The sequence below is a fragment of the Taudactylus pleione genome, unplaced genomic scaffold, assembly GCF_031769625.1.
Source record: "Taudactylus pleione unplaced genomic scaffold, aTauple2 ptg000222l, whole genome shotgun sequence".
Lineage (NCBI taxonomy): Eukaryota > Metazoa > Chordata > Amphibia > Anura > Myobatrachidae > Taudactylus > Taudactylus pleione.
Window position 1 is genome coordinate 231,623 of NW_028284624.1, and position 12,925 is coordinate 244,547.

General features: G+C 38.3%; 1 protein-coding gene across 1 annotated transcript in view; it reads right to left on the bottom strand.

Annotated features, from left to right (window-relative positions):
- Positions 1–7,371: 7,371 nt before the first annotated feature.
- The window catches only part of MTM1 (myotubularin 1), a 77,981-nt gene continuing 72,427 nt past the window's right edge, over positions 7,372–12,925 (bottom strand). The window contains exons 13-15 of the mRNA XM_088478844.1: positions 12,596–12,709; positions 12,070–12,246; positions 7,372–10,704 (exon numbers count right to left, since the gene is read on the bottom strand). Of these exons, the coding sequence (XP_088334970.1) occupies positions 10,546–10,704; positions 12,070–12,246; positions 12,596–12,709 (450 nt within the window). The 3' untranslated portion in view covers positions 7,372–10,545. The remainder of the gene's footprint in view (positions 10,705–12,069; positions 12,247–12,595; positions 12,710–12,925) is intronic.

Sequence of the window (12,925 nt, forward strand, 5' to 3'; positions counted from 1 at the left end):
CCAAAGTACATCCTTACCATGGTCTTCCCCAGACAAGAGATTATGTTTCATATGGTCCTACCACACTTGGCTTGCCCAATCTCATCCAATCTTGGAAGCTAAACAGTGCTGGGCTCGTTTAGTACTTGGATAGGGGACCTCCTAAGAATACTGGGGATCATATTCATATTATCTTCTACCTTTTGGGGTTATTCGGTAACTTGTTCTGTTGGACTACTGTGTTGGATCATAGATCTGCGTGTTTGGACTGATGCGGCCCTGTTATTTCTATGACTATTTTTGTGTGTACATTCATTTACTTATGCTTTTTGTCTATGCATATTTTTTGCAGGTGCACAGCTTCATTGATTTTGATCACTGCACTTGATATATTGCTCATTTTTCTCCCCTTATTTATAATTTTCTTACAGTCATTTATGCATTTTTGTCTCAACATGTTTTCTCGATTTCTCCTTTTTTCCCAAAAGTTTTTTTCTCTGTATGTTATTTTATTTTAGCTTATTGAGAATCACTTATTTGGACAATTTACTTTCATAACCATATGTTCCACTGGTTATTCTCACTGTATTTATTGCTATCAGTGGACATGTTTTTTTAGTATCACTGCACAGTGCACTCTCAGCCTTGTTTATGCTGTCCAATCAGCACACTCCAGCACCAGGGATCCCATTGATTTCACTTTCAGATATAGTGCTCTTTAAGTCATTTACACACTGTATTGTTCTTGATCGCAAGACTGAAACATTGCATATACTGTATAATACACATATATATATATATATATATATACACACACACACACACACACACACACACACACATACAGGTTGAGTCTCCCATATCCAAAATGCTTGGGACCAGGGGTATTTTGGAATATTTGCATATCATAATGAAATATCTTGGGAATGGAACCCAAATATACACACAGAATGCATTTATGTTTCATATACACCTTATACACACAGCCTGAAGGTCATTTTATACTATATTTTTCATAATTTGTGCCTTAGACAAAGTTTGTGTAAAGGTTTCATTATCTCAGACATGCCAAAATAATTCCGTATTTTGGAATATTCGGATATATGAGACTCAACCTGTACATTATATATATATATATATATATATATATATATATATATAATGTATATAGTGTAAGGAATATAGGGGCACACTGATTTGTAAAGTGACACTCCAAATAATTAATTGCAACAAAAAGAGGAAGATTAATTATTAATCTACAGGTGACACACCTTAAATAATAATTAAGTGGCTGCTCCCAATTAGTGATAGGGATTGGTACCCAAAGTGAATATAAAAAAATTAAAAAAGAAAGCGCCTACTAGTGTCCAAAAATAAACCACAAGTGAGACCAGAAGTGAGGATAAATACACTACTTATCTGGTGTGGAATTCTTCGGTCATATGACCATTAAGAGAGATATGTAGAAAAAACAAAAAAAACAACAACATAGTGTGTATTGTACCGCACTGTATGTTATTATATAGCACACGACGAAAACTTAAGTTAGACCCTTTTTTTTATATGGAAAACAGTCTTTTCCCAAATATAGCTCAAGCAAGAGGTCATAGTAAGTTTTTCAATGTAATAGAAAAAGTTTTTAATAACACAGTGACATAAAATGGTAAAAAAAAATACACGTACAAGAAAAATAAAAATTATATGCTTATCTATCCATTTAAGGAGGATTGAGGTACAGCAAAGCCCAATGTACAGCTGTACCTTGGGCTTTGCTGTACCTCTTGCTTGAGCTATAGTGGGGGAGTGTGACTACAAGGGGGCACTGTATAGGGGGTGGCTGCTACTGGGGGCACAATATGGGGGAGATGGATGTTACTGGGGGCACTGTATTGTGGGTGCCGCTATTGGGAGGATGGACGCTACTGGGGGCACTGTATTGTGGGGGCCGCTACTGGGGGCATGTTATGGGGGGGATGGCCACTACTGGGGGCATGTTATGGGGGGACAACTACTACTACAGGGGCACTACTACTGGGGGGCACTTCCTGAAATTATGGGGGGAGGGGAGCACAGTCCATTACCTTGCCAGGGGCACTTGGATCCCTAGATACACCCCTGCCTAAAGTACTTAGACCTCTGTTGTCCTTCAATGCATTAATTACAGACAAATCTCTCTGTAGTGGTCCTACACTACAACATTGAGACACCTTGCGTGACTGGTGGCTTACCATGTTTGCAAATATATGGAACGGATATCTCTGCATTTTCTATACTGTATATACTCGAGTATAAGCCGAGTTTTTCAGCACATTTTTTGTGCTGAAAAAGTACCATCTCGGCTTATACTCGAGTGAAGTGTAGCACTGACCGGACGGAGTTCGGTCAGCGCTACACAGCACAAACACACAGCCGCCGGAGCCGGCAGCTGCGTGTTTGCTGTAATCAGCAGCTGCTGACAGTCTGTCAGACTCTCAGCGGCTGCTGCTGCTCCCACTGCGGGAGCCATCTTCCGGCTCCCGCAGCGGGTAATGGGAGACACGTCGTCATGACGACGTCTCTCCCATGCAAAGCGGCCGGAGGAGCGAATAGCGGCGGGACCAGGAGCGGGAGTTTCAGGTAAGTGATTTTTTTTTTTAATTCTTGTCACATCTCTCTCTACTGGGGGAGGGGGGGACTACAGGGGGCGATTACTACAGGGGGCACTAAAAGGGGGAATTACCACTGGGGGAACTACCAGAGGAGGATTACTACAGGGGGCACTACCAGGGGGGATTACTATAGGGGGCACTAAAAGGGGGGATTACTACAGGGGGAACTACCAGGGGGGGATTACTACAGGGGGCACTACCAGGGGGGGATTACTACAGGGGGCACTAAAAGGGGGGATTACCACTGGGGGAACTACCAGGGGGGGATTACTACAGGGGGCACTACCAGGGGGGGGGATTACTACTAGGTGCACTACCAGGAGGGATTACTACTGGGGGCCCAACCAGGAGGGGTTACTACTGGGGGCACTACCAGCTGCTGCCATTTCCCACACTAGGCTTATACTCGAGTCAATAAGTTTTCCCAGTTTTTTGGGGTAAAAGTAGGTACCTCAGTTTATATTCGGGTCGGCTTATACTCGAGTATATACTGTAATTATGTATGCTGCAAATCTCTTTTGCTGGCCTATTTATAGTGTGCTGTGGGAATTCTGTTTGATATTTGTAACCTCAGAACACCCCCAAAAAATACTTTCGTTTTGGGGGTGAAAAAGTAAAACATGGGGGGACAACTATAAAAACAAAATAACTTCTTGGGGTGCTGTAAGGAGGGGTCAAGTGTTTTTGAGATTGCAGGTGCATGTATGAGGGTGGTTTCCCACATTTTTTTTTAAAAGTTCACTTTAAAGACATAAAAATATGCTAGCACCCATTTTCAAGTACCCCAAATTTGACTGGACTACTTATTTACACCAAAAAACTGCTTTATGCCATTCTTCACCACTTTTACAAAGATGCGAATAAGAAGCAATTTGAAAGTACCTCACTTTTATAAGGGCTATTAGTACACATCTACATTGATTCCCTATATAAGTGCATTATTTTGGGAGGGGGGGTGGAGGAGTTGGGGGAGAACAGACTGATTTCCCCACTTCTGACAGTACTTTCCGCCTGTTCCGCATTCACCAGTTTAGGAACATGGAGAAAAGCAGGGACACGCGTGTAAAGTTTCCGCCTCTGAAACAGGTGAAGGAGGTGTAAAGTTGGACAGGCTAAACTTTTCGTCCCTCTAATTAAATACGGGCCAGAGTTGGGATTCCGGCACCAACAGCTGGGATATAAACTACATCCTGTCCCAGTCTTCTGTAATCATAGATGCAGAAAAAGCATTTGACTTGGTGCTGTGGGATCACCTCTATGAGACCCTCCGAGGCTTTGTCCCACCCAATATACTGAATTGATACAGATGCTTTACTCTACTCCTGCCTCTCATGTCCTTACTAATTGTTTTTTGTACTCTCCCTTCTTGGTTCATAGGAGTACTCTGCCAGTCAGGGCTGCCCCCTCTACCCTTTATTATATGCACCGGCCCTGGCCCTTGTTTAAATATGCATAATAATTAGGTGCTCATGTTCGGTCAATAGAGTTAAAAGTCTTGCTACTTGTGGATGACATGATGCTATTGGTATCAAATACAGCTAAGCCCATCCCAGTTATTTGGATATTATTTCACTATTTGGCGGGTTACAGAGGTCTGAGGCTTTACCTCCAACCAATCCATGGCCCCCAGGGAATTTCTAATGATTAGACGCCCCATTTGAATTCACATATTCTTCTCTAAAATATTCAGGGATACAGATCCCTTCTAACCTTCATACTTCGTATGAATATAACTTCACCCATTCAATATTACCACAAATGGCTCCACTTCCCTCTCTCTCTGCAGAGCAGGATTGCATTAATTAAAAGTATTTTGACAAAGTTGACATATATAGGGGGAAAAATTTGTAACTTTACGCAAATCCAACTTCGGAGTTTCCCGTCTTCGTTAATTTTATTTTGAATATGGGGGATAAGCGGGAGCGCGCACCATACCTTTACGCAGAAAAAACTCCGATATGAAACGTTAACTTCGCCAGGGAAGTTAACCTTTCATACTGAATACCCCTCATAGTATCCAAATGTTACCTCTGACCTTATTCCGAGCAGATATTAAAATCTGTGTTGTGGCCTTCTCTAAACTTATTTGGCAACCCAAAAAAAAAACAAACCTAAAATACTCAACTTACTACAATCCCGACAGAGTGGTGGCCTAGGTCTCACAGACCTTCAGACTTTCTCCCGAGCTGCATATTTATTAGATACATGCAAAGATTGGTTGCTGGGATCATAGCAATAAAGGATGTGTTTGACCCAGGTAGGACATTACTGTCATTCCAACAGTTGTGTGGAAAATATGCGCTCCCTACTAAACATTTTTTTTTTACGTATTTACAGGTGTCATTACACTGCTTGTTAATTACCTCAGGTATGGGGCTCCTTACACGCTACATCTGACACAATTGAAATCTTTATTATGACTAATGCTTTGGATATCTTCACCCTGATCTTATAATTGGGAAATCCACCCAGATTTTCAAGACATCATCTCACATACAACATAAGATAATGAAGTACCCCAGTTCTTCAAGATTACAGGAAATCAGTTTTAATTTTTTTTCCACGGAACATATGTACAACAGGGTTGTCGCAAAAACAAATGGTAGCAGGAGAATCGGTCACTGCCCAAAATGTAATACAGGGGACGCCAATTATGTTCATGCTATTTGGTCGGTTTTAAAAATCAAAAAGGTTTTGGAATACAGTTTTGTTATTTACAATCATTCAGAACACATTTGTATTTATCCCCTATTCCTTTATTGCAGTGGTTCTCAAACTCGGTCCTCAGGACCCCAAACAGGTCACATTTTCCATGTCAGCCAGCATGTGCACATGTGTATTCATTACTCGCTGGCACATTTGAAAAGATCCACATTTGGAGCTAATTATTTGACTTGTGATTCTGTGAGACATGCATAAAATGCACTGTTTGGGGTTCTGAGGGCAGAGATTGGGAACTTGTACTTTGTTTGCCAATTTTGATGTTTGGAGCGAAACATCTGACATCTCACTGCTACGGACGCTTTCTAAAAAAGTTTTATTAGATAAATGCATATAAAAAAAAAAAAAAATCTGCTCCTTCTATTGGATTACTAAAATCAGCTCAGTTAGACCAAATTTATTTTATTAGACGTAATGCTCGCTCAGATATTGAAAATGTTATGAAAGACATAAGAAATAGGAACCTTCCTGCTCCCGTGCACATTAATATTTGCAAGGATTTTCAATCACCAGCTTGGTTTCTACTTAGGCAGTGGTCATCATGTATGGTGGGTTATTTTGAGGGCTTAGGTATGAAATGTTGACGGCCGGGAAGCAGTCTGACTAAATACAGACGCCGCAAGCCTGAACGCTGAAGATCACGACTGGGGCTGGTAAGTACTCAAACACTCTCCTTTCTCTCCCCTTACCCTCCTGGGGTGGTGCCTAACCCTAAGTCCCCCCAGGGGTACCTAAATCTAACCCCCCCCCCCAACCGTGGGAAGCAGTTTGTCTAGATTCTGGCGTCAGGATTTTGACACCTGTTTTTAGTCCCGCGTCAGGGTTTAGTCAGACAGCTTCCCGGCCATTGGCATTTTTAACGCATCCCATTTTGAGGCCTACCCTGGTTTTGATTACTCTTGATAGCCTTATACTCTTACTTTTTAGATGTGTGCAGTGTGTTGACAGTGACCCCCCCCCCCTTTATTCTTTCTCCTTTTTTTTTTTTTTCCCCATAGTCGCATCTCTTTATTTTATTTCCTCTACTATTTTATATTGAAAATACACCGCTATAGTTGTAAGCTGTTCATTTCATGCATATTGTTTATTGCATGATTTGGTCACCATTATATTTTGTGTTACTTTTTGACTTGTATTGTCTTTACATTGTGATTCTCTATTACATTCTTTTTCATGTATGTATATGATATTTCTTGGCATTTCAATAAAATATCTATATTGTTTTTAAAGTCAAATTATTACCATCAAAATGTATTTTCCTTGAAATATTCCATGGCAGTTGATTATTTCCACCCAATTTGTCTGTGTGTTGTACTATATGAAAGATTGGTGTGTTTGCAAAAAAAAAGCTTCCCAAAGTGAAAAAGGAAGTCATACTATATGCCATCCGAGTTGGCCTCTGTTCAAGAAGAACTCAACTATAAGAATTTGATTGAGAAATGTTTAACGCTTCTTTCTTAAGAAACTAATCTTTTGTGTTTTTTTAGAAATTAGGATAAGAGCCACAGCTGTGTGGCACTTGCTTTATGAAAGTGTCCACTACCAGACCTAAAACATCTAGTGGTAGGATTGTGCATACCAATAAATTCAATATGTAATGACTTGAATGGTCTCTGGTCCACAGCAAAATACACAGCTACCGAAAGCCAAGGTCTCAACTGACTGTAGATTAGCCCAGAGGTTCCCAATACACCAATACAGACCAGGCTTTAAGGATTCCCATGCTTGAGCCCAGATGGTTAAATCATATAGACTGAGGCACTAATTAAGTCACCTGTGTTCCTTGAAACCTGGACTGTAATGGTGGATTAGCCTATGACCAAACATAAGTTAGATAATAAGCTTGTGTCATATTTTCTGTACAGTTCTGTACCCTTTAGCCTTTGCATGAGGGTATATATTGGGTAGATATTGGTCTTTAGGCTATATAAACAGAGAAAAACCACCAACATTGAAAACAAAAAAAAATTCAACATTTTAGAACTTCCGAGAAGAAAAAACACATGCAGATTTGTGTGGTATACACAGATTTATTTCAGTTTACCGTTTATATTAAACAAAAGCCATACGTACTATTTCAACAAAAATAATTTCTAGACGATTATTGATGACTAGGCAATACAAATGAACAAAAACAAGTTTTAAAATTTTATACAAATTCTACAACAAATGTGTTGTACCTGCACTGTGAAAATATTGAATAAAGTAGACTATATACTAGTAACCTGGCAATTATGTATTTGTAGGATTACTGTATTACTACAAACCCATAAAACAGTTTAAATTAACATAATAGTGAACCAAATGTATTGCTTATACAAGCATTTTGGGGACACAGGCATTGTCAAGATGTGCATTCTACATCTTCTAGATGAGGTAGCCCCCAAAGTCTATCACAGATGGTCAGTTTTGTTGCAACTATATTTATCATACAACTGTCTGCTGTCACACATTGTACCACACACTAATTTCAGAGATATTATGCAGTAAAGTTTACCTGTCTCCCGCATATATAGGGGACCGTCATTACAAAACTGGATCTATTTTATGCACTTCGTCAATTCATTTAGAATTAGTATGGTTCTTTATTACATCACGGGTTCCTAATGAATTGATATGCTGCATTGAAGAGTTTTGGTCCAGGGCACAGAATGGCCACAACAACTTTCTATGCAACAGGTGCACTAAGAGTTATTGCTTAAAAGGCACATAGACCATTATATTTAAATAAGTACACAACTGCAAAATAAATATAGCCCAAGCAGAACATATATATTTTTTTAGTTACCAGAATCACCTTTTAGTCAGAGGGGACCACAATGTCATCTAAACAGCACAAATAAGGGAACACAATAATGAATACATATATTAACATGTATGTGCAAAACATATTATTCTAAATACAGCAACTTCGTATAGCTTTAAAAAATATTCTTTTAAAGCAATTAATGTCTTCTATCCCACTTTGTTACCGATTTTGTAACGAATATAGTATTGTCTATACAAATGTATTACATTTTCATACTATTTCATATTTCCAATTTCTGATATAATGTATTATATATAGCTCTAAACCTTTACAATAATTTACAACCTAAATATAAAAAAACTCCTGAAAAGTCCCTTTAAATACTGCAGCAATATTACTAAGTTTTACGTTAGGTTATGGATGTAATGCAAAATAATGGAGTATTACAAATCAAAGTATTATTCCAAAAGTATTTTTATATAAAAATGGTCATCTTAAGTATTTAAAATAGTAGACATGAAATACTGAAAAGAACCAAAAAGGATGGTCACATTTTACATACAAATGTGCCTTATACGAAACAAGTCTAAGTAATGGGCTGGGCTTATAATGGCATTTATACAAGCACCCTATTAGGAAGGGTTACTGCTTACACCAGTAGGCAGAGAATGTGAGCTTAGTGATGTTGGGAGCAAGACTAGCCATGCCGAATGCTGGGCCACCCAATCTCAATCATTGTGGTCTGAGTGTACAATCTAGAAAATATCAAAGGCTGTAAAACTGGCAGTCAAAGGGCAAGATGTACTGGAGTAATTTTTTTAAAATATTATTTTGGCCCATGCCACACTTACATTTTCTTTAGGCCCCACTTTATAACCAAATGTATTATGTAGCCTGATGCTTGGTAGCCACATATGTATAAGACCATAAATTATAAAAAATATACTGTTTTTCTAAATTACTAAGTTTAAACCACATAGCATTCAGGTTTTATTTTTTTGAGCTCAGTAAAATTGTAATCCAACGTTCATTCTAGTTCTGGAAGACCCTGTAGTTTAAAATACAGAGCATGGTACTGTACAAAATGACTTATTTCCTTATAAGTAACTTGTAGAAAACTACTGAAAATCCTGGTTACAAGCTACATACTTTAAAGTTTTTCTTAATCTAACTTCTATTACAAACTGCCATCCGAGACATTCTAGATAGATAATCAAACATTTAATAAAGTTTGTTTTTCAATTATTGATCTTCATCAGTGGCTCCTAAAAGATATACACACTCTCTTTCATGTTAGAACAGTTATCAATGCTGTAAGTTTTGGTATAATTACTGTTACCGATCTGTTAAAACATCCAAACGATTAATTTAAACAGATTTTCCAAAATAGTATTAAGTATTCAAATAGGAGTGAAAAAGTTTAAATTGTTAAAATTCTTATGTCAGCAATTTATTTTTAAACCAAGGACGCAAACTTAACTTTCAATAGTTGCTATAGATAAAAGGTATTAAATATTTAAACTAGGACTGCAATGTTACTTTGTATACCATACTTTCATTTTATACAAATGGTGTCTCCTGGTGTGCCAATCATCCTGTTGCAAGAGCCGCGCATACACCATGGAGAATGCGCACGGGGTGCAATCTGGAACATTTACTTCGTTTTAGTGAGCGTCAGATCGCACCACTAAACTAGATGAAAGGGCACCTCATCTGCTTTTTGTAATAGCCATTACTTTACAAGACCATAGAAGAATTGCGCAACTGTGGATGGCGTAAATAACACTCCTACTAGTAAATGCATTCAAACAACATTGCGTAGAATAACTTGCTAATGCAGCATCCCTTATTCACGTGAAAATACGTCCTGCATGGAAGAGAAAAGCTTATAAGACATCTGCAGGTGTTATATAGGCATCAGATGCCACTTCAGACAGATTTCTTTAAAACATATGTTAGCATGAAAACTGGAGAATAGTTAATACTGAGAAATATACTGTATATTTATAGCGTGTAGGCGGATTTGCCCTGTGCAACCAGCACATGAAGCATACAATTCTGCGGTACCCTGCAGAGGAAGAGGGAGAGTATTGAAGACAAAAACATAGTGCCTATGGGTTACACAATGAAAACGGAAAAACAAGTCTTTCATGACAAATGGTAAACACGGTAAAATAAGCTGCACCATTTCATCTGCTTGATATATTCAGAAGTCCAATGCAATATGGTTAATAGCCATCCAAAGTAATTTTCCTATATAGTGTGTAACAAGATCTAAATAACAGTGCAACATATAGAAAAAGGATAATATTTCAAGATCTTAAAAAGGCACATTTTTGTTCAACCACGAAGATTCAATCATCATCTAAATAAGGCATCATTCAAAACGGCCTTCCCGGAAAAATAGCACAGTCCGTTTCTATACTTCATATAAATAGCGCTTATAGCTCAAAATGGAGTTTGCAGGATCCGTGAAGGTGAAGGTGGTGAGGTGGAGGAGTTGTTCATTTTTGGTGAATTTGAGATTTGAAGTTCTTCAAGTTTCCTTACATAGTCATCCCTTAAAGCCAGCAGCTCCATGTAACGTTGCTCCACTGGGTTTGGTTGCTATGGACAGTTAAAGGAGGGAATAAAGAAGAAACAGGGTTATGCCCTTGCAACAATAAAAGGAAATACTCATTAACAATAAATTTTGAGGCAGTGTCTTGCAAATCGGATTTGTCACTCTGAACAATATACAGAGCACTCTATATGTCATTGACCCCTAATAGGTCTGCATGGTACCCTAGCAGGGTGTCTAGCTCCAACATTCCAGAATTGACCTCTAACAGTACACATGACTGCATACTAAGTACTTGATGTGATCACATCGCATGTACCATGCTTCAATATTCACAATGTGAACTGGCCCTTTAGTAGATCTCCAAGTACCACTCTCTCCCATACCACTACCCTCACTCTCTCTGTGACAGAGCGTTAATTGCCGGTTCTCCTATGGGACATGTAGCAAACTAAATAGCCTGATCTCGGCAGATATTACACATGACTGTTTTGTCTGGAATATTACACAATTTTATCAGTGAAAAATAACTGAAATGCTAATAGAAATCAAAGGAGTTTAAAAAAAAAGGACCAATCTTCACATCAGACATTATTGCAGGGCACTACAGTGCACTTTCAGGAATGCCACAGGTTGGTAGTTCATTCCCAAAATATTTGAACAGGCATCTTTGCAGGCTGGGCCATACACTACTGGTTGCCTTAGAGCGGCAGCCATTCAAACCGGTTACACGCTACTTAGTGTGTTCCGCCCTTTCTTGCACCAACCCTCTATTTTACGCCTCCTCTCACAAATGACTTCCTAGACACAGTCCAAGGCATTAACGAAGACCCCAGAGAGGTTGAAACACATTGGAAGCGAGTGTGTAGCACAATAGGATCAACAAACCACAAATGATCCAAGTATTGGGACCCACTTACCCATCCCCTTTAACGACTTCCAGAGTTCCCAGGGTCCAGTGCTCAGAGGGTCCCAGTGCCCTCTATGTGTATGGATAACTTATTTTAAACATTTATAAGTAGTTGTTTGTATACATTGTCATCATCATCTCCCCTTCTACAGGGGTAAGAGATTTAATTGTACAAGTTGAAATCAGTCCTTGTTTTGGATGGTGTGTTTTTAATTGCTTCATAATAAATGATTTCTGCATCATTGATTCATGCCTAAGTTTTAGGTAATTTATATGTATATTATCTCATATCATTCTGCATTGTTTGAGAAACTAATGTTAAATCGGTTTGCATAGGAGGCTTGGTGTCAAGAGTCTTTTAAAAAAAAAATTCTCGATGGTGAAATTTGTAAACGTTTGACAGGGCACAGAAGAGTAAATTGGTGATGGACAAGTTGAGGGACAAATCTGTAACAATGTGAATAAGCGAAATCACAGAGTTCCAAAAAAGTAATCATCTTACTTGCTGCCTGATCCTTGTATTCCATCTAATATAATAATTGACCCAGAGTTCCAGGTGGCGCATGCTGGCTACTGGATACAACACTCTATTCAACTCCTTGGTGTAAAAAGGATTTATATACTTTGACTTTTCACTGGTCATCCAAGACCACAGAGACACAGTCTTCTCTCTCAGTTTCTGGAATAAAAGAAATAGAATTATAGTACTACTACAGTAATACAGTGCAATTGCAAACAAAATGTTACCAGGCTGTATTGTCAAATGGGATAATGCAATACCTACCATCAATTTTAATGTTATAAGCATTTTCCTCCAGATTATAGGAGGTATTATACATGCAAACTTCTGGCTAAAGACTACTCTATCACCAATATTTTCCAGCTATATCATCACTTATAACCTAGACTTTGTAAAAGCAGTATAAAACTACTACTGCGAATATTAAATCTTTTGATTTAAAAATACAAATTATTATAAACATTCATAGGTGACTCATATAAACATAATGGGGCACAGAAATACTCACCTCTTTTTCACGGATGAACTCGCAGTTAAACAAGAAAGAGCCAAATCGGCAGCTGTACAGATGATCTAGAATCGTGATCAGAAAGAGCTCGTTGAATTCAAACGCGGTTGGAAACTGGAAAAAAGAAAAACCATAAAAGGTGTGTGGAAAAAAGTGCCACTGAAATAAATACCACAAACGTGAATCAGTTGAATAAAAGTAAAAAAGGATTTACACAACCTGTGTGTTATAAGTGCAACAAAATAAAATGCAGTGTCCCAATAATATGGGCTTCTTTAGTCTGATAAGCGCTGTATTGTACTCTATATTGTTATGTTTACTGAATATTGC